Source organism: Syzygium oleosum, unplaced genomic scaffold (assembly GCF_021117445.2).
Source record: "Syzygium oleosum isolate NSW1041296 unplaced genomic scaffold, Sole_v2.1 Sole_v2.18, whole genome shotgun sequence".
In the NCBI taxonomy this organism is placed as follows: domain Eukaryota; kingdom Viridiplantae; phylum Streptophyta; class Magnoliopsida; order Myrtales; family Myrtaceae; genus Syzygium; species Syzygium oleosum.
In genome coordinates this window covers 770,127-793,841 of record NW_026607502.1, presented here as the reverse complement: position 1 = coordinate 793,841, position 23,715 = coordinate 770,127, and the positions used below count along the sequence as shown (strand labels likewise).

General features: G+C 41.6%; 3 protein-coding genes across 4 annotated transcripts; 2 read left to right on the top strand and 1 right to left on the bottom strand.

The window, feature by feature from the left end:
- The first annotated feature begins 1,565 nt into the window (after positions 1-1,565).
- LOC115668886 (uncharacterized) lies at positions 1,566-5,240 on the top strand. The gene is made up of 6 exons (XM_056319576.1): positions 1,566-1,914; positions 3,092-3,271; positions 3,707-3,788; positions 3,870-3,977; positions 4,536-4,694; positions 4,898-5,240. The coding sequence occupies exons 1-6, from the start codon at positions 1,663-1,665 to the stop codon at positions 5,092-5,094; spliced, it is 978 nt and encodes a 325-aa protein (XP_056175551.1). The 5' UTR covers positions 1,566-1,662; the 3' UTR covers positions 5,095-5,240.
- Positions 5,149-16,624, bottom strand: LOC115690861 (beta-galactosidase 8-like). 2 transcript variants are annotated; one of them, XM_056319575.1, is made up of 19 exons: positions 15,988-16,624; positions 15,788-15,883; positions 15,377-15,489; positions 15,187-15,253; positions 14,976-15,068; positions 14,438-14,581; positions 14,209-14,297; positions 14,004-14,109; positions 13,810-13,897; positions 13,573-13,691; positions 13,015-13,179; positions 12,513-12,712; positions 12,131-12,237; positions 11,490-11,599; positions 11,199-11,306; positions 10,928-11,038; positions 10,599-10,810; positions 10,159-10,486; positions 5,149-5,433 (listed from the first exon to the last, which is right to left on the bottom strand). In XM_056319575.1, the coding sequence occupies exons 1-19, from the start codon at positions 16,165-16,167 to the stop codon at positions 5,332-5,334; spliced, it is 2,538 nt and encodes an 845-aa protein (XP_056175550.1). In that variant the 5' UTR covers positions 16,168-16,624; the 3' UTR covers positions 5,149-5,331. The 2 variants fall into 2 exon arrangements, with proteins under 2 accessions (XP_056175550.1, XP_056175549.1); XM_056319574.1 differs by lacking the exon at positions 5,149-5,433 and adding an exon at positions 9,694-9,984 and having other exon boundaries at positions 15,988-16,623.
- On the top strand, positions 6,102-9,765 carry LOC130140378 (uncharacterized). The gene is made up of 6 exons (XM_056319577.1): positions 6,102-6,487; positions 7,628-7,807; positions 8,234-8,315; positions 8,397-8,504; positions 9,068-9,226; positions 9,443-9,765. Exons 1-6 carry the CDS (start codon positions 6,236-6,238, stop codon positions 9,637-9,639), a joined length of 978 nt encoding a protein of 325 aa, XP_056175552.1. The 5' UTR covers positions 6,102-6,235; the 3' UTR covers positions 9,640-9,765.
- Positions 16,625-23,715: the final 7,091 nt, after the last annotated feature.

Genomic DNA, 23,715 nt, shown 5'->3' with positions numbered 1-23,715 from the left:
AGTTAGTAAGGGGACGCGATTATGAAAATGATTTCGGAAATTCTAACAACGTAAACAGGTGATATTATTATACCAAATTACTGAAGTGACAATTAACTTTTACAACATTGACAATTGGTTCAAATCTATACTGCCTATTAAGCAAACATAATGGACAGTTTAATCATAAATTTACGAAAAAAATTCTATAAAAAAACCTATGCATATATTTATAGTACCGACCACATAATTATAGACGCCTAAAATCAAAATTTATTATGATCAAGATGATTCTTAAGTTATCAATGAATTTATTACTTCTTAAATTTAAATTCAAAATAACTGTCGAGCATTCTATAAATTTCTCTTCTTTTCTTAAGTGGCAATTGAAATTATATGCTGAAAATGGTTCAAAATCTTTACGACTCTTTAAGTTTTTAGCGAAATGCAAGAGAGGCCGGCGCTGCTTCAGCATTGCGAGGCCGTCCCCTGCCGGAGCGATCGGAGGAAATCGAGGCGGTCGAGGCCCACGGTCGCCATCGAATTGGTTTGTTCTCGCAAGGACAATTGATCGATTGTTGCTCAGGAGCTGTGCCAAGACCTGGCTCATGATCAAGGGCAACAAGGTAAGTAACAAAACATGTCGCCATTGAACTGGTTTGTTCTTGCAAGGACAATTGATCGATTGTTGCTCAGGAGCTGTGCCGAGACCTGGCTCAAGATCAAGGGCAACAAGGTAAGTCACAACACATGTCATGCCCATCTAAAAGAACATCCAAGCCCTGATCATCATAATCATACGGAACACAACCATCCACCCCCTTCATTTTGAAGAAAATTTGCCCCTAGTAATCGTGGGAAACGTTCAGGTGACTCAAATGCCAAAAATTATTCGCCGGCCGACCGTTCATTTTGCCGGTAATGAGCTTAAGAGGACTTTCAACGTAAAAAAGAAAAATCTTGACTTTAAACGTATTTTTAAACAGAATCCGCTCTAATGCCAAAATCTAAGGGGAGCTTTGAAGAATCGAGCATGTTTGAAGGGATTCTTGAATATTTTTGCCGAGCAATATGCCAAAATAAGCAATCAAAGAACTAGTTGAGAACCACCCAGCATGGAAATTCTTCCCTCATCTTTACACGTAGGGTCGCTACACGCCGAGTAGAGAAGACCTTTTTGTTTGCTGATACAACGATACAAATCCTCTCTGAATTTTGATAAAATATATAATATAATTTTTAAATTTATTCAACGTGATCTATAAAATTTAGTCTAACGTGTAATGTTATCCCTAAATTTTTAATTTATTTTACGTGGTCATTGAACTTTTGGTATATGTTCAATTTGATCCCATAACAGTATGAAAATGTTCCATGCTGTCCAACTTAGGGACTAAATTATATATCTATCAAAATTTCAGAGATTATGTTGAATAAAATTTAGAGACGACATTACACGTTAAGTTAAAGTTCGGAATTATACTTAACAAATTTAAAATTGAAGGACCATATTACGTACGGGTCCAAAAGTTCATCCACCAATTTGACATTCGTGTCATTTACCCGTGTCTGTATCCACACACTCATCACAGCGCGCTCAACACGACCTTTGCCTCTTCGCTCCTCCCTCTCGGCACCGCCGCCGGCCGACGAGAACGCGGGTCAGCTCGGCGGAAACCGGCGATGAGGGCCGTCGTGATCACAACGCCCGGCGACCCGGAAGTGCTCCGGCTCCAAGAGGTCGAGGACCCGGAGCTGGAGGACGGCCACGTCCTCGTCAGGATCGCCGCCACCGCGCTGAACAGGGCCGACACCCTCCAGCGGCGGGGCATGTACCCGCCCCCGAAGGGCGCCAGCGAGTACCCGGGCCTCGAATGCTCCGGAACGGTCGAGGCTGTCGGGAAGAGCGTGTCTCGCTGGAAAGTTGGGGATCAGGTTGATTTCTTGACTCTCCTTTTTTGCGCTCTGTTCAGCTGAATTCGTGGGTGAAAAAGTTGGACTTCTTTGGTAGCTCTTTGTCATGAAGGGTCGAACTATGTGATTTGGGCGGTGTTGTGTAGCTCTATGCAGGACTTGTTTGTGAATACAATTACTTTTTTTGTGTGTTAGATTGAAAGGGTTGAAGTTCCACAGTTCGAGGATGAAGTAATTGAGGGAAGCTGCTGTTAAATCTTTAATCTTGCGGGCTAGTAACTAGCGTTCTTGTGTATTTTAGTGCGTGAATTGCGAATTTTGCGGTGTATCATTACTTCTGGATATGCACTTGGGTATTAAGTAGAATTCATTGCAATGTTTTCTTGCATTCCAGACGTAAACCATTCATGGGAGGAAGTGTGCCTGGGAAATTTGCTTGGTACAGTAAATTTGCTGACAGACTACTCCTCTGTAACAATCTGCATGGTTTAAGGTAGTCAAGTGTTTTGAGATTGGATGGCCTATGGATGACCTATCTGATGGCGAACCAATCGTATGATAATCTTCAACACGGTACCTCATATTTGTTCCCGCTAAAAGAAATTTTCATTTAATAATAACTAAAATATCATCAAGAAGGTACCAAGAGACTACCGACCCAACATGAAATGGCTTCACCTATATAGAAAATTATGCACGAAATACTGTTTCGGACATGTCCAACTAACTAGATGTATGAAACCAAACTTTTCTGATAGAATTTTTTGACTTAGCTGCTAATTAGTAGCAGATATGTACCTAGTTTTCTGGTGTTGTGGAGATCATTTAAACTTTTTTCCAGTAAAAACATTAAGCTTTTGAGATTGGGGTCAAAGTGCGACACCCTTTGATTGAGGGATGTTAACTGCAATATCACCAAGAATCTGCTGCTGGGAACTGTATTTGATATATTTTGGATCCTAGAATTTAGCAAATCTTCTTAATGTCCACCCAGATAATGGGTGGATATTCGTGGATTTCCGGTTACTAAGGAAATCAATTTTCTTTGAGGCTACTTTCTGTGGGAACTTTCATATGCTTGAAGCGTGATGATTTTACCTTCCTTTAGTTATGCTAGGACTGCTGGCTTTTGAGATGTTTAAGGTAATATTGACACGATTGCACGAAAGTGGCACTGTGATAATTTGATGATGTGCAGGTTTGTGCTCTGCTTGCCGGAGGAGGTTATGCGGAGAAAGTAGCAGTTCCAGCAGGGCAAGTTCTTCCTGTTCCTGCTGGAATTTCGCTTAAGGATGCTGCGAGTTTCCCGGAAGTGGCTTGCACTGTTTGGTCCACTGTCTTCATGATGAGTCACCTCTCTGCAGGGGAAACATTCTTGGTAACAGCTCGAGGCTATGAGTGTGGATATCTTATGCTGCCATGTGATTACTAATGTTTAGTGAAGATAATGGTGTTTCATGTTTACTGCTTAGCCTTGGGAAGCAATTAGCTTTTGTACCCGAGCTTTTTCACTTTTTCAGTTGCTCTATTTTCTCTTGACAATTGTCTAAGATGGATCAATATAGACATACATTATTACGAGCAAAACTTAAGCGGTCCTAAACTTCAGGGTCCGAAGGACATCTGACAGTAATGCCTGGGAAGTCTAGCCTCGAATCTTAAGTACAAGTAGAATTTTTTTTATGAGAAGAAGGAAATTTCTCGTGGGATGGAAAGTAGCGTCTCCATTTGCTTAGTTTCATTTGGCTATTAAATTATTCCCAATTTTTTCTACCATTGTTTTCATTCATTAGCATACTAATGAAAATTGCAGATACATGGTGGCTCTAGCGGAATCGGCACATTTGCTATTCAGATAGCAAAATATTATGGTGCTAGGGTATTTGTAACTGCAGGTATTTTCAAACTTATTGTGGCTGCTACAGACTTGGGCACTTTCTTACACTATAACTTATGTACTGATCTTCGATTCACAGGAAGTGAAGAAAAGTTGGCTGCTTGCAAGGATCTGGGTGCAGACGTTTGCATCAACTACAAGACAGAGGACTTTGTTGCACGAGTGAAAGAAGAAACTGCAGGAAAAGGTGCAACATGCATATTTTTTGTTCTTGATATCGATCAGAGTCATCAGACATAATCACTTGATTGGGAGCTAAGTGTTCTTTATTCATATGAAAGATGAATTGGCATATTATTTCAGAAATAGGAGGGAAAAATTACTAAGCCTTTTATCACATAATCTTGCTCCACTAACTTTCTGCATTTCCCGCAACTTATTATTCATGTCGGCTTTTTTGTTACATTCTTATTTTGCTACAGAGCCAATAAAATGCCTTTTTACAGTGTTATATGCACCTTTTTACTTTGGTTCATTGGAGGGGAAGTTCTGTAGATGTATAGTGTTAATCATTTTCACCTGAATCGCAAGCGGTTGACTGATTGTGTCAAAGCTTTATGAGGTGATTTTAACTGGGCAAAGCCATGTCTTGACATAGAAAAAATTATTTTAAACACGGATCCAGTCATTCTGATTGTTGAGACATAGAAGTGAGATTTCACATAAACCATGAAGTTATAGAAGAACCACTTGACTGTATGTTGGTCTGTGAAAGGAATTCATTTCCAAAACTTCGTTTTGGTAGGTGTCGATGTGATTCTGGACTGCGTTGGTGCATCCTACTTGCAGAGAAACCTCGATAGCTTGAATTTTGACGGGAGGCTATTCATCATCGGCTTTCAGAGTGGAGCGATGACACAAGTTGATCTGAGAGGTCTTCTGGCGAGACGCCTCACTGTGCAAGGTTTGCTAAATGCATTTTGTTGGTTCTTAAGTTTGATGTGGTCGGCAATTGGTTTAGGATTCTTCTGATACAGTTAGTGCCATAGACAGCATTACCTTAAGGAACTTGGGCACTTCATGCTTATGAATTGAGCACGTTGAACGGTGATATCGGCAATATTCTTTTTGTGAAATCATTGTAAGCTCATGTACTTGTGTATGCAGCGGCGGGCTTGCGTAACAGAAGCACAGAGAATAAAGCTGCAATCGTAAGCGAGGTAGAGAAGAAAGTTTGGCCGGCAATTGAGCAAGGCAAAGTGAAGCCCGTGGTTTACGAGTATCTTCCTCTAGCCGAAGCAGCGGCGGGCCACCGGCACATGGAAAGCAGCAAGCATGTCGGGAAGATTGTACTTGTCACATAATATTGTGGACTAGTGGTGTCTTGTCTAGTTAAGTTGCGTGAGAGGGTCGCTTGGTTATGTGAATAAGCACAATGCATAGTACCTTTTATAATCAAATGGCAGAGACAACTGAAATAGACCAGATAACTGCCTTGTTCTTCCTTTTACTTACGAGATAAAAGCCCTTTGGACAACATAATAGAAGAAAGGCTAGAAACAAGGCAAGCATGGAAGTTCAATCTATATGAACTACAACCGTTAGCTGCATAGAGCTGCAACGGCCAAACTAACCTGCGGGCACGGGTTGCCAAGCGTATCTACCGTTACCGGTATCGAGCATGCGTCCCGACCGATACAAGCCTGTCGACAAAAATCAACAATCAAGAAAGATTTTTTTTCCATTTGGGAAAAAACCACCAAAATCCCCAAACTTTGCCTTGCAATGACACATTTACAAAACTTTTTTGTGACACCAAAAACCCAAACTTTCTTATTTGTGGCACATTTACCCCAATATACGTAGGCCTAAGGTATTTTAGTCTTTTTCCCTTTTTCTATTTTTTACTGTTTTTTTTTTTTTTAAGCAAAGTTTTGCCCGCTCGTGAGTCTCGGCGACCCTCGCCAGACGGCCGAGCCGAGCTGCCCTCGCCGGCGTCGGGCGGGACCACTCGCCCGCCCGGCGAGGTGAAGGCGCCCTCGCACAGGCGGGGCGAGGCGCCACCACGGCGTCGGGCGAGGCTTCCCTCGCCACGCCCGGCGAGGCGGCCCTCGCCGGATCGGTGAGGGAGACCACTCGCTCGGCCAGCCGCCGCCCACTCTTGAATACGGCGAGTCGCCCTCACTCGTGGGCGAGATCACCGCCCGAGATCGAGGACGGCCCTCGCCCGGCGTCAGCGAGTCGCCACATGCCGTCTACCACAGAATCTCAAGTCAACTGAGCGGGTAACAATCAAGAAAGATAATCTACCCATTTGACAAAAATCAACAACAAGCCGACCGATACAGCCACGAGTTCATCTACCCGTTTGACATTCGTGTCATTTACCCGTGTCTGTATCCTCACACTCATCACAGAGCGCTCAACACGACCTTTGCCTCTTCGCTCCCACTCGGCACCGCCGCCGGCCGACGAGAACGCGGGTCAGCTCGGCGGAAACCGGCGATGAGGGCCGTCGTGATCACAACCCCCGGCGACCCGGAAGTGCTCCGGCTCCAAGACGTGGAGGACCCGGAGCTGGAGGACGGCCACGTCCTCGTCAAGATCGCCGCCACCGCGCTGAACGGGGCCGACACCCTCCAGCGGAGGGGCATGTACCCGCCCCCGAAGGGCGCCAGCGAGTACCCGGGCCTCGAATGCTCCGGAACGGTCGAGGCTGTCGGGAAGAGCGTGTCTCGCTGGAAAGTGGGGGATCAGGTTGATTTCTTGGGTGAAAAAGTTGGATTTCTTTGGTAGTTCTTTGTCATGAAGGGTCGAACTATGTGATTTGGGTGTTGTTGTGTAGCTCTAAGCAGGACTTGTTTGTGAATACAATTGCTTTTTTTGTGTGTTCGATTGAAAAGGGTTGAAGTTCCACAGTTCGAGGATGAAGTAATTGGGGGAAGCTGCTGTTAAATCTTTAATCTTGCGGGCTAGTAATTAGCGTTCTTGTGTATTTCAGTGCGTGAATTGCGAATTTTGCGGTGAATCATTGCTTCTGGATATGCACTTGGGTTTAAATTAGAGTTCATTGCAATGTTTTCTTGCATTCCAGACGTAAACCTTTCATGTGAGGAAGTGTGCCTGGAAAATTTGCTTGATACAGTAAATATGCTGACGGACTACTCCTCTGTAACAATCTGCATGGTTTAAGGTAGTCAGATGTTTTGAGATTGGATGGCCTATGGATGACCTATCTGCTGGCGAACCAATCGTTTGATAATCTTCAACACGGTACCTCATATTTGTTCCCGCTAAAAGAAATTTTCTTTTAATAATAAGTAAAATATCATCAAGAAGGTACCAAGAGGCTACCGCCCCAATATGAAATGGTTTCACCTATAAAGAAAATTATGCACGAAATACTGTTTCGGACATGTCCAACTAACTAGATGTATGAAACCAAACTTTTCTCGTAGAATTTTTTGACTTAGCTGCTAATTAGTAGCAGATATGTACCTAGTTTTCTGGTGTTGAGGAGATCATTTAAACTTTTTTCCAGTAAAACATTAAGCTTTTGAGATTGGGGTCAAAGTGCGACACCCTTTGATTGAGGGATGTTAACTGCAATATCACCAAGAAACTGCAGCTGGGAACTGTATTTGATATATTTTGGATCCTAGAATTTAGCAAATCTTCTTAATGTCCACCCAGATAATGGGTGGATATTCGTGGATTTCAGGTTTCTGAGGAAATCAATTTTCTTTGAGGCTATTTTCTGTGGGAACTTTCATAAGCTTGAAGCGTGATGATTTTACCTTCCTTTAGTTATGCTAGGACTGCTGGCTTTTGAGATGTTTAAGGTAATATTGACTTGATTACACGAAAGTGGCACTGTGATAATTTGATGATGTGCAGGTTTGTGCTCTGCTTACCGGAGGAGGTTATGCCGAGAAAGTAGCAGTTCCAGCAGGGCAAGTTCTTCCTGTTCCTGCTGGAATTTCGCTTAAGGATGCTGCGAGTTTCCCGGAAGGGGCTTGCACTGTTTGGTCCACTGTCTTCATGACGAGTCGCCTCTCTGCAGGGGAAACGTTCTTGGTAACAGCTCGAGGCTATGAGTGTGGATGTCTTATGTGGTCATGTGATTACTAATGTTTAGTGAAGATAATGGTGTGTCACATTTGCTGCCTAGCCTTGGGAAGCAATTAGCTTTTGTACCCGAGCTTTTTCACTTTTTCAGTTGCTCTATTTTCTCTTGACAATTCTCTAAGATGGATCAATATAGACATACATTATTACGAGCAAAACTTAAGCAGCCCTTCACTTCAGCATCCGAAGGAGTAGTGCCTGGGAAGTCTAGCCTAGAATCATAAGTACAAGTAATTTTTTTTAATGAGAACATGCAAATTTCTCATGGGATGGAAAGTAACGTCTCTATTTACTTAATAGTTTCATTTGTCTATTAAATTTTTCCCAATTTTCTACCATTGTTTTCATTCATTAGCATACTAGTGAAAATTACAGATACATGGTGGCTCTAGTGGAATCGGCACTTTTGCTATTCAGATAGCAAAATATTATGGTGCTAGGGTATTTGTAACTGCAGGTATTTTCAAACTAATTGTGGCTTCTATAGACTTGGCACTTTCATACACTGTAACTTATGTACTGATCTTTCGATTCACAGGAAGTCAAGAAAAGTTAGCTGCTTGCAAGGATCTGGGTGCAGACGTTTGCATCAACTACAAGGCAGAGGACTTTGTTGCACGAGTGAAAGAAGAAACTGCAGGAAAAGGTGCATCATCCATATTTTTTGTTCTTGATATAGATCAGAGTCATCAGACATAATCACTTGATTGGAGGCTAAGTGTTCTTTATTCATATTGAAGATGAATTGGCATATTATGTCAGAAATAAGAGGGAGCAATTACTAAGCCTTTTATCACATAATCTTGCTCCACTAATTTTCTGCATTTCCCACAACTTATTATTCGCGTTGGCTTTTTTGTTACATTCTTACTCTGTTACAGATCCAATAAAATGCCTTTTTACAGTGTTATATGCACCTTGTTACTTTGGTTCATTAGAGGGGAAGTTCTGTAGATGTATAGTTAAGTTAATCCTTTTCACCTGAATCGCAAGCCGTTGACTGATGCTGTGTCAAAGCTTTATGAGGAGATTTTAACTTGGCAAAGCCATGTCTTGACATAGAAATCATTCTTTTAAACACGGATCAAGTCATTCTGATTGTTGAGACATATAAGTCAGATTTCACATAATTTAAGAAGTTATAGATGAACCATGTGACAGCATGTTGGTCGGTGAAAGAAATTTATTTCCAAAAGTTTGTTTTGGCAGGTGTTGATGTGATTCTGGACTGCGTTGGTGCATCCTACTTCCAGAGAAACCTCGATAGCTTGAATATTGATGGGAGGCTATTCATCATCGGCACTCAGAGTGGAGCGGTGACGCAAGTGGATCTGAGAAGTATTCTCGCCAGACGCCTCACTGTGCAAGGTTCACAAAATGCATTTTGTTGGTTCTTAAGTTTGATGTGGTTGGCAATTGGATATTTTGATTGGTTGAGGATTCTTCTGATACAGTTAGTGCCATAGAAACCATTACCTTAACGAACTTGGGCACTTCATGCTTATGAATTGAGCAGGTCGAACGGTGATATCGGCAATAATCTTTTTATGGAATCATTGTAAACTTGTGTACTTGTGTATGCAGCGGCGGGCTTGCGTACCAGAAGCACAGAGAATAAAGCTGCGATCGTAAGCGAGGTAGAGACGAAAGTTTGGCCAGCAATCGAGCAAGGCAAAGTGAAGCCTGTGGTTTACAAGTATCTTCCTCTAGCCGAAGCAGCGGAGGGCCACCGGCTCATGGAAAGCAGCAAGCATGTCGGGAAGATTGTACTTGTCACATAATATTGTGGACTTGTGGTGTCTTGTCTAGTTAAGTTGCGTGAGTGGGTCGCTTGGTTATGTGAATAAGCACAATGCATAGTACCTTTTACAATCAAATGGCAGAGACAGCTGAAATAGACCAAATAACTGCCTTGTTCTTGCTTTTACTTACGAGATAAAAGCCCTTTGGACACCATAATAGAAGAAAGCCTAGAAACAAGGCAAGCAAGGAAGTTCAATCCATATGAACTACAACCGCTAGCTGCATAGAGCTGCAACGGCCAAACTCTTTAGGACCAGCGGGCATGGGTCGCCGAGCGTATCTACCGATACCGGTATCGAGCATGCGTCCCGACCGATACAAGCCTGTCGACAAAAATCAGCAATCAACTCATGTATATGTTATCTGTACATATTGTGTATGCATGACAAAACATCATGAGCACGCCTAAAAATGTATCGCAATTTACGACCATCGGTTCCAATCATAACAATTCGCTTGTTCTGATAAAAGAGAAGCAATAAGAAAAGCAGACTTACCTTCTCTATAACTGATACTACATCAGAGTGACAAGCTCCTGGAGCAAATGCACCGCAGCTTCCTTGAGGATTCCCGAAGCTAGCGAAGCGGATCGAAGTAATGCGCCACCCAGCTTCACAGGAGAGTTGAACTAGAGGGCCGTTTGGCGTGAACTCTGAATTCGGTTTCCAAGAATCAACCGGAGCAGGATCTGCTTCGGATATCACTGCGCATATTTCTTGGCCGGTGCGTGTTAGCACGGAAACTTTCGAAGGATCTCCTCCGATCTCTTCGTGAAGAACTAGGAGATTCTCTCCTGGATTTATCCAAGAGCGCGGGACATGATACCTTAGTGTGGGACAATGAAACCGACCGTCAGAGTGGGTGAGAGAGAAAAGCCATCCGTGCCTCAGACCAACATGTACAGGTGAAACAAAAGATAATATGTCAATGATCTCACATTGTTTGGGCAGGCTTGCCACAATCCTTCTGACATTTGGATGCATCATAACTTCCTCTGTAGTCGCAGTTGTCGGTGCAGCCGGTCAGCGGCGAGAGATAAGCTGGCCAGTAACGCCCTACGCTCTGCCCGTTCACCCACGCTTGTCCCTTCCCCATACTAGCGAGATTCAACGCTAATGGGCCGGTTCCTTGAGGAGCCGAAAACATCACCTGAAGACAAATGGTAAGAGTTGAACAAAACTAGCTCCAATCTTCATTGAAACTGTCCTCAATGTGTAAATCATTATGTGAATTGGAAAACATTGAGCTACTGTGAATTGTACAGACCTTATACCAGATTAAGCTCTGATTAACTGGTACGAGCTCGCCCTTTGTCCATAGTGAGCTATTTGCCATGCTTATTTTATCTAATCCAAGATATTCACCTTCAAGTCCCACCTGAATACAGGGAAACAAAAAATCTGGTTAGTTTATGCTTTTAATGAAGAGCGTGATATGCTGCTTGAAAATACGTGAGAATAGATCCAACATTGAAAGCGTAATCTTATGAACATACTCAGCATGCAAACTAAAGGTTTTAGGAGGAGCAATCTCTCACCTGATAGGTCCATTCTCCAAAAGAGAGATCGGTTTTACCATTTCCAAGTCCATCGACGATGACAGAGAAGGGTCCCGCTCCTTGAACGTCGAACCAAGGCCCAAAGTTCTGGTGAACAATATGTGAAAGATAAAGAGAAGAGACACCTTAAAAGGAACATAAAACCTCACTTATCCATTGCAAATTGATAATACATCTGAAGCGCTAGCAGTTTGTGGTAAAGCTTTATAGAGAACATTGCGCATGTCTATTTTCGATGCATTATGAATTTATTCGAGATGGTTCTTTTACCTGTAGACCAATCATCATACTCAGCACATCCAGTGTATTATTTCCTGGGTTAAGATTAATTTTCTGAGTCATTGAGAAATTTGCACTGTCGTGGTTTCCATATCCGAATCCTGCAACATGCCAGACGAACAATGAGAGAGTTTTACTAGACACAAGAAAGCTTCATGCCTCAGTCGATGCGATTAAGGAGCTACACAGACAGATGGCAAGGTTAATTAGAAGCATGCATCAGAAGAAAAAGTTCAAAAGCTCAGAAGCAATACACATCGGATCAAGATCGTAGTGTAAAATCAAGATTGCAATTTTTTCCCACCTAGACAGACAGATTAGTTTTCATGGAGAAAAACTACGAGGCAAGAGGATTTCTCTGATGTTTAGTTAATCTCTTAGGCATTTACACTTACCCAACAAGAATTTCGAGCATCTAAGAATAGGTGAGGCATGTAATACCGATTCTCAACAAATTCCCCGTTGTCTTAAACTCTGAAGTAGATGGTGGCTCCTTGAGCCAAAAGATTGAGTAAAGACGCCAACTTTTTGCCGAATATCACTGCCTTTAGTTTAAGTATGCACTTTGAACACAGAACAGCTAAATTCATAAATAATTCAGTGCTGACTATGATTTTGAGAAAAGTACTCACCGACAACTTGTTGGTTAATGAAAACGAGAGCTGCATGTCCCAAACTCAAAAGTAACAAAAGACCTTCTTTCTCTTGACTTGATGCGTCATTCTCATCTACGTAGATACTGCCACCATTGCAGAGAAGCATCAGATGGCAAATGCAGCAATAATCCAACAGAGTGACAAAATATTCACAGAATGTCGGTTAAATTTGAATGATTATGGACACAACAGATTAGGATGTAACTCTCTAGGGAGATGGTTGAAATGCTCCTTCGAACTGGTAATTTACCTCCATATTATAATTGCCTAAACTTGACTTATATCGAATTGGTTGGTCTAGAACTAAATCGGATGGTTTGCGAAAATCAATACAAGATCCGTGGATGAAGTGCCTTACCTGGTCGTGTACCATAGGAAGTCGCTAGTATCTTTTGTCGTATTTATTTGCTCCAATAGGCCTGGGCTAGTAAAAGAATTGTTGCCCCAGATACCAACATGTTCTTTATACCAACTCCAGGACAATGGTGCAATAGAAGTCTCACGTGCAGTGGTTGCATGAGCAAATGCACTATCGGCAACAGTCCTTTGTGAAACAACCTGCAATTGTTGCCAGTTGTAAACGACACAATCATGCTCAAGGAGATATGTCAGCTAAAGGATTTCAACCAGCCAAAAATGGGGAAACCAGATAAGTAAGTGAACAGAAACACGAGATTTAGAATCTAAACTAGTCGACTGGTCAAAGCATCATGCCTGTTTTTGTCTCGAGTTTCATAAACTTATCTTAATCTGTATCATCAAATAAAGGCCAGTAGATTGAGAAACTATACAAACAGGAGATAAAATGTCAATTGAAACATAATCTATTGGATGTGCATTAAGTGGGAAAGTATCTGTACCTTTGCAGTGTTATAGATGACGGTTTTGCAATCCGGAAGGATGCTCACAGACCAAGCAGGAAGGAAGTACGAATTCCCGTTAAATTGGACTGTAGCATCTTGACTGTTGTCATAATTCGCAAGAAAAGCTGCACAGTCATTTGAAGACTTGTAGTAGACGTGTGCCTGAAGAAAAGTGTTTCAGAGTTCAGGCTGAGACGGTAAAAGGCTTTTCGGAGGCAATGGAAAAAATTGGTTAGGCTCAAAGGTCACAACGGATATGCAAAAGCAACTTCTTAGATCAGTTTACTAAGACAAGAGTCAACTAAGGATCATTGATCCTAACACGAGACTTGCGCGCATCATTAAGTTGGGTCATTGGAAAATGCTGAAGAAACCTTTGTAGTTAATACAGTGATCTTTCAAGATGCACCAGAGCTTCCTGACAGTACAACTGATAAATAGCAGGACCTTATGTCATTTGATCTTTGGTTGCGTCGATGAAACTAATGTTACGTCCCTCATGCTTTGTAATCTTTTCTGTCCTGCCAAATTGAAGCCAGGCTATTGTATTCTCACCTCTAAGTTAGAGCCAAGTTGCACATGAGTCGGCTCAGAACTGACCAAATAATCTTCACATACTTTTATAGCCTTGTGTAGGTCGCGTAGGTGCCCCCACTTCGGCTGCCTGATAAAACCTGCATTCAGTTTCTCTTGTAAGATACGCATCCACAAGATGCAATAGGAAATGTCACAAAAATTCCATTATTTGACCGTAAGTCGACGACATGTGAATGATAATACGAAATGCCTCACCATACTCGTCCAAAGGAGCATCGTAATCATAACTTGTTGCAACCAAAGGCCCACCAACAGTTCGTCCGAAGTTGCTTCCTCCGAAATACTGCCAAAGTATCAGCCCTTAGAACGGTCGCGTGAAGGTTGCCTACGTAAAATCAAGGGTTGAAATGTAGGAAAAACGAACAACTCTTACTGATACAGTAGCTCACCATGTAATAGTTCTGAAAAGTACCGCCATATTCAAAAAAGCGCGCCACTGCAAAAGCAAGGTCCTCAACCGGTCGATACGGAATTGGGTAGCCGAATGCGAGAAACCTACAAAAAGATCAAGAAAGACGAAACAAATTTACTCAAAACGGAAATTCATTATGCTATGGGCCTCTGGTTTAACAAAGTAATGCCGCAAACAATTACCATCCGACATAGTTCTCCGTCCACATTTTGGGTTTGGAAGGAGAGTTCGGAGTGAACTGATCACAGTAAAATCCATTGCAGGTGTTGATCTGCACTGATTGAAGAAGATTAATGAACTCTTAAAACCAACATATATTGTCATGAAAAGAAGAGCTTTGAGTTGTTCCGAACCAGAAAGCATCTGTAAGCTGTAACTAGTAAACAACCATGTCACAAAATGAATGCTTACAACTGGATCCGGTGCGTCCCTTTGTGAGCACATCACCCAAGGTACGGACGTATTCATGTTAACAGCAGTTTCTGCTGCCCATTGGACATATAATTGTCCACCAATTCCATACGCCTCTTCGACAATACCGTATTCATTCTCTACCTGTCGCAGCATGTGAAGTATATCAAGTGCACAAATTATTGGTGGAAAATGCACTTAGCTATAGCAGTCATGCGAGCATTATTGATACTCCTTCACAAAGGGCATAGCATAAAGCAGAATGAAAGAAACTTATGCAAGCGAGAAGATAGATTTTGGAAGGAACGTGACACGCTAGTGATTTCCTCTGTCATGTTACACAGTATTAGTGCAGATTTTTACAAGCAACCTTGCATTGACCTTGTCGAAAGAGTCTTTTCATACTGGTTGACTACTGAAGGTTAGTTAGCAAAGATTCACCAAAACAGAGTCCGACGAATTCATCTGAACCCTGAAGTTGCAATATGATTTATTCAATGAGTATGTGAATACAAGTCAGAGTACACTCATTGATCACCTGTGCAAGAATGATGGGTCCGCCTTGGGACGCAAAGAGATTCTCCTCCTTCATCAATCCGACTATTTTGCCAAGAAAAAGCTCCATTTCGGTCTGTATTTTACAGTTAAACCAGAAGGGGTCAGGACTGAAAGCCAAAGGAGTATGAAAAGCTCGATCATCCTAAGTACTAATTGTGGCAAACTCAACTACAGTCGAAGTATGAATTCACCTTGAAAGGCGTATTGGTAGTGCGGAATTGAATTCCTGGAATGAAGTGTAGCCACATCGGGAAACCCCTGTCTCGAGAATTCAAGAACGTCACAAGATCATCCATAATGCATTATTACCAAGAGCAACTAAATGAGATAAAGCCATCACATGTTCCAGAAAAAGATGAGAGGAGCTTAAGCAGAACAGACCCGTAATTCCACTCGGCACAAACGTAAGGGCCGATTCTCAGATGGACAAAGAGACCAGCTTCGTGCACCACCTTAACAAACTGCACGAGGTCAAATCTTCCTTCAAAGTAATACTGAAAAAGGAAAATGAAGGATGTATTAAGAAGACAAACAAAAAGCAATTTGATTTATGATAATAGGGAGAGAAAAGTCTTGCTACAATTGCTTAGGTAAAGGCGGAGAAAGTCATAATCATCTGCCTTAACCGTTTGAAACTCTCCAGCTCATGAGTAAACACACTGGTTTCGAGCGTAGTTCGTATAGTTGATGGATCAACAATAAGTATCCCGTGACAATGCCGTCAACTAGTACCACAAGAAATAACCGCGAACGCAGTAATTGTGCAGTGAGCAAAAATGCCCAACTTCATACCTGTCCTTTCACGGGCTCATGATAGTTCCAGAAAACATAAGTCTCGATCACATCTAGCCCCCCTTCCTTGGCTTTCCTAATAAGCTCGGGCCATACCTAAATTTGCATGTCACAAATCACACAATCATGCAATGCAACGAACAATACCTAACACTACCAAATCAGTAATTCAAGAAACAAAAGCCGAAGCGAAGACCTACCTCAGGCGTGGTTCGTGGGTAATGGATAGAGCCGGACTGCAAAATCCTCCTCTGTCCATTAATGACCAGTGCTCTACCATCATAAGTCACACTAGTACAGAGTACTCTTTGAGTACAGTGGCCCTCAAAAACTAAGATGACACACAATAATACCACTTCTACAAAGTGCTTCTTCTCCATTATTTTCCTTCAATTTGCAGCACGCCGAATGCAAAATTCGTATCGGGGAGTTCAACTGCCTAAGTTGCTGGGAAAGCAACACTAAATGGCTATAAGCTTCATGGAAAGAACCTTATGTAATGTCATGAAGACCAGGCAAATGACAAGAAGATGAGATTACGATAATCTCTATGATAAACCAATCTGATGCATGTGAAGGTAAACTTGTTCTCTTGCACATGTTTGTACGTTGTTCTGGGAGTAGATGCGTGGAAGAGAATGTGCAGACGGAATGCACAAAGCTTGTCTTTTGGGTATGTTTGATTCCGTCGGCATTGCTTTCAAAGGGAAGGCCCAAGGAGGAAAGAGACAACGGGACATGATTAACGTGTTTTTGGAAGCTCTCAAGGTTAGCAACCAAAAGAAAAATATCAAAGTTTATTGAATTGAATGACAGATTTTGGCGGATTTCACAACAGCAAACTAGCAGTCGGAAGTCGGTCTACAAATTAAAGGTAAATAAAATGCTGGACGGTCCACATTTATTACAAGGTAATCTTTGACACGTTCTTGAACTCGACCCGTTCAGCGACAATGTGGAAGTTAGCACCTGCTTGAGGTTCCTGGATCTTCTGTCCCATGCGCATAGTGGTCAAGCTGCTCCTCGTCTAATAAACACGACCATCCCCGTTTGCCGATAAGGACCCTTTGGCCCGGGGTCAAGGGACCCTTGAACTGTGCCCATTCATCGTTAAGAGGGTTTTTCAGAATCTCCCTGGTGGCCCCTAGACAAGATCATCCTCATCTGCTCCTTCACACGGGAATAAAGGGTGTTGTCACCAACCAAAGTACAGAATATGGGCTAGGTTTTGGTCTGTGCTTGCCAGCTTTCTTTAGGTGCAGGTTAGAGAGAGAGAGAGAGAGAAGTGCAAAAAAAAAAGGTCTCACGTGGATTCTTAGTATCTGATTAGACAGGTAACCTCACCACAGAAAAAGAATTGAGGCGTCCATGGCTTGTTCGTTTGATATATAGTGATAGCGGGCTCCACGGATGCGTTCCTCATTTTTAATTGTACAAGTATGGGTTTCAATGGATCAGGTCGAATACGAGTTAGTACGAATATAAATAAGTCAATATGGATTAAAACGGATTGTCGCGATTCTTCAGGGGTGAACTCGAGGGATTGTTAAGCGGGCACGGATAACCCTCTTGCAAGGTGGTACTTACGCTTTGCATGGGCTTTCCCAAACCTCACTGATCATAACTTGATTTCTCATTAATTATTTAATTAATTTTAACGGGGGCATTGTTCGGCACCATAGCAAGATCCACTACCTTCACCCCCCGTCTATAACCTGACCCCTAAACTCGTCCACATGGGTGTTCTTGTCCGTTAGCACGACGCTCACCCACTTCTCCACATTGTTCATGCACCACATGAAGTCCTACTCCACTACTCGACCCGAGCGCTTGAGCTGCCCCACCAACTCGATGAACCAATTCATTGAGTCACCCATTCTTCGTACGTAATAATTCATAGGAGAAAAATTGTTAGGAATTGGAGCGCAGGTTGGGTCGAGTATTGGATGAGCCAGAGTCGGGCCCAGTAAGGGTCCCCAAAATTGCGTTGAATAAAAATGAGTTAAATGAGTTAATTTGGGCTGGACCATTTTGACTCGACTCGAACCACCCGTTAGATGCTACTACCGTTCACATTTTTTTTTTAGGATAGACACAATTTCCTTCCCTATGTAAGAATGTGACTCTTCATCATCTAGGTCAGGAATGAAATTGAGAGCAAATAAAAGAAATGACATCAAAATCAAATCAAGCTTTGTCTTAAAAAGCCCATGAAATCCAAAGGGCCATGAATCAATGTGGCCCAATCTCATACGATGATGGTTTAGATTCTGTGCATGGGAATACAACCAGAAAGATCCTTTTTGACCTAGGATTTCGCCACTTGGCAGTTGGCAACAACTGGCCGGTGCTCGGAAAACGCCTTGTTTCACACTCTTTCACTACTTTGACTTTGGAAAAATTGCTTCAACCGTCACCTAACCACATCCACCCGACGGTGTCTCGTCAATTCTAGTCATTGTTTAAGAGTGTTTATGAGTAAATGACTAATAGACATATCCATGACTAGAAGCATCGAGAGGGTCGAAGATCTCCGTTCTTCCATAATGAATCATTTGGTTAGAAAGTAATCGACTTGTGTGTTTCGGTAGTTACATCGCACGAGAGACCGGAGGACAATCGCACGCGAATAGAGCGCTTGAAAAGCTTCCGGTACGCCGCACTCACTGTCGGTGTTAAAAAGGACAAGGAAGAAATCCTTGCGGAATTCTCAACTCAATAAAAGTATGCGATTCGTGTAAGATGAGATAAGAAGAGGGAGACGATGAAATGATGGAATTTACTAGCTCGAAATAACGGACACAACAAATAAATTATTGTCATAAAAAATTATGGCTAATCGTGTGTCAAAGTTCCGTGAATTCAAGCTTGTGACCGTAAGTTTTTGTTGGGCAATACTGTCCATGGTTCCTTGCATTGTTGATTCGGATTCAAGATATGAATGATATTTACACCTTCAAAAGGATAAATACATATGGAATTAGTGATACCACATCAAAGTATCACATCATAAAACCAAATAAAATAAATCGAATCTCCGACTTCTTCGTCGCCTTCATTCTGCACCCTCTGATTTCAATTCCTTACATGGGAAGGAATCTGCACTTTTCACCTTAAAGTTGAACACCATAAGAAAGACACTACTAGAACAGCGATACAGAGAAAAGAGAGTCAACAAGCAGGTAAAAACAGTTTAAACTAGACCGTCGCTCTCAAACCCGGGTCGTTCTTGACTGGTTCTGAAGGTCAGGAAGATCAAGAAGATCAAACCTAGCAAAGAACAGCAAACCGAATCCTCACGCATTTCTGGGATCAGAGACCACCCACTACAAAAAACACGAAATTTGCGACGGAAATTTGCGGCAGCGTTTTGCCGTCGCAAATTTGCGACGGATTTTTTTCCGTCGCAATTTGCGACGGAAAACGTTTGTCGCAAATTGCCGACGGAAAATAAAACCGTCGTAAAATCGCCGCAAATTTGCGACGGCATTGTACGTCCGTCGCAAATTTGCGACGAAAACTACGTCCGTCGCAAATTCGTAGTTTATCGGCCCGTGATATTCCAACCCTATCTCTCTCTCTCGCTCTCTCTCGCTCTCTCTCGTTTTCTCCCTCTTTCGTTTGTCTGAAATCAGCAAAATCCGCGCACGCACATATTAATCTCGGTGAAGCTTTTGTACCGGTAAGTGTCATAGCTAGCTTCGTGACTATTCGTCGTTGCATTGTAATTTCCGTTTTTTAATATATGTTTATGTTTATTTTTTTGTATCTCGCATCACCGGTTTAATGACCGCGACACCTCGCCGGCCTTTGGATGTGGCCGAACGGCCACGCCGTTTGCGACGGAAATAGTTTCCGACGCAAATTTGCGACGAATAAATGAAAATTCTGTTGCAAATTTGCGACGGATACTATGTGCCGTCGCAAATTTGCGACGGATACGATTCCGTCGCAAATTTGCGACGAATAAATGAAAATTCCGTCGCAAAATTTGCGACGGATTTGAGTATCCGTCGCAAATTTGCGACGGCACGTAGTATCCGTCGCAAATTTGCGACGGAAACCTTATTCCGTCGCAAATTTCCGACGAATAAATGAAAATTCCGACGCAAAATTTGCGACGGAGTTGAGTATTCGTCGCAAATTTGCGACGGATACATTCCGTTTCCATCGCACATTAAAAATTATTAAAAAATGATTCTTAAGTGATTATTCTTTTTTGGGTATGTGCCTAATTGAAGGTCTCGCAATCCAAGTAGACGTTGCAATTCTCATCAAATTGATCACTTTCTCCTATAAATATTTCAGTCAAATAGCACCTGGTAAGTGTTCTTTACATTGTAGTTTTTTCTATTTTTGCAATTTGATATTAATTGTTGCGTGAATAACAAAAATTATAATTTCCAAAATTTTATGGCTTTAATTAAAAACAATAGATATGATATTTTAAATATTTTACCAAAATTTTTTATTTTAATATAGACACAATGCAAAGAGAAAAGGCTTGGATGTATAATAAGAACTTACCTGGACGTCAAGGATTGACGAGATGAGTTTAAATCTTGGGTTGGAACTATTTTTAGACTTTGTTAGTAGTAAATATGAGTTTATGGATGGAAATAAGTTAAGGTGTCCGTGTAAAAAGTGCGGTAATGGTAAATTTCTTGTGTGTGATCAAGTTAGAGAACACCTTATTAGATTTGGGTTTATTCCGAACTATTATAATTGGACTTCCCATGGTGAACCATTTATATCGATGAAGGATATGGAAGAAGTGACCAATTTTCAGTTAGGGAAGAATGTGGCTATTATGAGCAATTGAACCCATACGAGAGGATGGTGATTGATGCACTAGTTATAATTTTGTCACGAAGCAAATCATGCAAGTACTAGTTTTACTCCTACACGTGAACAAGTGGGTACTAGTCATGCTTCACAATTGGAAGATATAGGAGTAACGGATTTTGAGGAGAATGTGTATAATGAAACTTTTCAATCTAATCGGTTAAGGATGTCTTGAAAGCAGCAGATGAACCTCTATGGACAGGTTGTGAGGACCACACTAAGTTATCGGTGACAACCCGACTATTAAATATCAAGGCGAGCATAATGTGTGCGGATTGCTTCAACTCTTTGTTGAAGTAATGCGGGAATCATTGCCTCGTGATAACAACATGCCAAGTGATTTTTATGATATGAAAAAGCTAGTGGATAACTTAGGTCTTCCGGTTGTAAGGATTGATGTATGTAGTAGGGGTTGTATGATATATTGGAGAGATGATGAAAATGCAGAATCTTGCAAATTCTCAGCCAACCTAGGTACAAGATTAACAGGAGGCCGGGTCGTAATCGAAGCGTAAACCATGCAAGCAAATGTTTTATCTCGCCCTTAATCCCCGTTTGCAAAGGCTTTATGCGTCTAAAGCCATCTTGAACACATGACTTGGCATGCAAATCATGAAACAGAAGAGGGTCTAATGTGTCATCCTTCGGATGTAGAGGCATGGCAACATTTTGATAGAACATACCCGAGTTTGCAATGGAGCCTCGGAACATCGGGTTAAGTCTGTGCCGATGGATTTGCTCCATTTGGGAGAACGGAAAAAGTTATTCATCTTTGGCCGGTTATCTTAACGCCTGTACAATCTTCCACCTGGTATGTGCATGAAGACACTTTATATGTTTTTGACATTGATCGTGACGGGGCCGCAAAATCCAAAAAAGTTGATAGATGTTTATATGCAACCATTGATTGAGGAGTTACAACGGCTATGGGTTGAAGGTGTCCCTACGTATGACGTTTCTACCGATCAAACATTTGTTATGAAGGCTGCCCTTCTTTGGACGATAAATGACTTTCCACTTACGGAATGTTATCTGGATGGAGTACAATTAGATCTTAGGATGTCCGATATGTTTAGAGAGGACAAAGTCATTTAGATTAAAACATGGAAAGAAGCCTAGCTATTTTGACTGTCATAGACAATTTTTACCGCCAAGTCATCCTTTCAGAAGGAATAAGAAAGAGTTCAGCAAGAATAGGACTGAAAGAACGCGTCCACCATTGAGGTTGGATTGGCGATCAAATTTGGGAGCGTGTGCGGGACTTTCCAACCGTTGTTGAAAACCCGCACGGCACGACTTTTGAGTACGGAAGTACACATAAGTGGACAAAACGCAGATATTTTGGGATCTACCATATTGGAAGGCCCATCTTATTCATCATAATCTTGACGTCATGCACATAGAAAAGAATGTTTTCGACAATGTCATAAATACGTGATGGATGTCGCCGGAAAAACGAAAGACAACTTGAACGCAAGAAAAGATATGAGAGATATTTGCGATCGGCCAATACTAGCTGTGGATGCAAGCACGGAGACCAAAACCGAGCGGTTTATACATTGGATAAGGAGCGAGGCGAGTTGTTTGTCAATGGTTGAAATCTGCGGTTTCCGATGGATATGCTTCGAACCTCGGGAGATGTGTTGATTTAAAGGAATGCAAGTTGACGAGTTTGAAGAGTCATGATTGTCACATCCCGATGGAAAGACTAATTCCAATAGCTTTGAAGGAAGTTTTACCGAACTTTGTATGGGGCGCCATTACGAATTAAGCAATTTCCTCCATGATATTTGCTCGACGGTGTTAAAAGTATCGCACATGGAAAAACTAGAGAGAGATATTCCAATTATTCTTTGCAACTTAGAAAGGATATTTCCTCCAGCGTCTTTTGATTCGATGGAGCATCTCTTAGTTCACTTGCCTTATGAGGCCAAAGTTGCAGGTCCCGTCCAATTTCGATGGATGTATCCATTTGAGATGTAATGTTTTCTTTAAAATACAGTTCAAATGAGTTTATCATATAATATGTCCCGATAAGCTTCTTTCTATTTCAACTAGATTCTTATATCATTTGAAGAAAAAAGTGAAGAATAAGGCACATGTTGAAGCTTCAATTTGTAATGCATATATTGTGGAAGAAGTGACGACATTTGCATCATACTATTTTGAGCCGCACGTTCAATGCAAGAGGCGGAGAGCAGGCAAAAATGATGAGGGCCCCATTGATCCCAATTGCACAGATTCTCTATTTTCAATTATCGGGTCGACCAAGCGGCGCATGTCGGTTCGTTACTTATCGGGTGAAGAACTTCATGCAGCCCATACTTATATTTTACTGAACTGTCCAGAAGTCGAGCCATACTTCAAGTAAGTGTGAATTTGTAAATATATGTTTTGCGTGTCAAATATTTGCTAATAATGATATGGTTTTTAATATTAGGATTTTCCAAACTTCAATGTTTGGACTACAACCAAATGAGTTTGACCGTTTGTGCGATGAACAATTTGCAGCATGGTTCAAGACATATGTAAGTTGCCTATGGATCAAAACCAAGTTATTAAAATTATATACATCATTTAGTTAAATATATATTATTAACTTTGCATGTGTAACCTTAGGTTCACAGTAATTATGATGAAATTGGAGGGTAAGGATTGCTACATTATCTGTCATGGGGTCCACAGTTAAGAGTTCGAAGTTGGCCAGCATATTTCATAAATGGATATAATTTTCATACTCAAGAATATGGAATGGGAAAATCCACAATAAATAGTGGTGTCTCTGTTCGGTCATCCAATGGTGACAGTTCGAAAGATGATTTTTATGGCTTGTTGGATGAAATCATAGAAATAGAGTACCCTGGACCATTAATGATGCGGGTTGTGTTATTTAAGTGCACGTGGTTCGACCCCGTCAAAGGAATGAAGGTGCATACGAAGTTCAATTTGGTTGAAATAAATCACAAGAAAATGTATATGAAGTATGAACCATTTGTCTTGGCACAACAAGCAATTCAAGTATGTTATGCATCATATCCTAGTTTGAAACATGACAAAGCTGATTAGTGGGATGTATGTAAAAT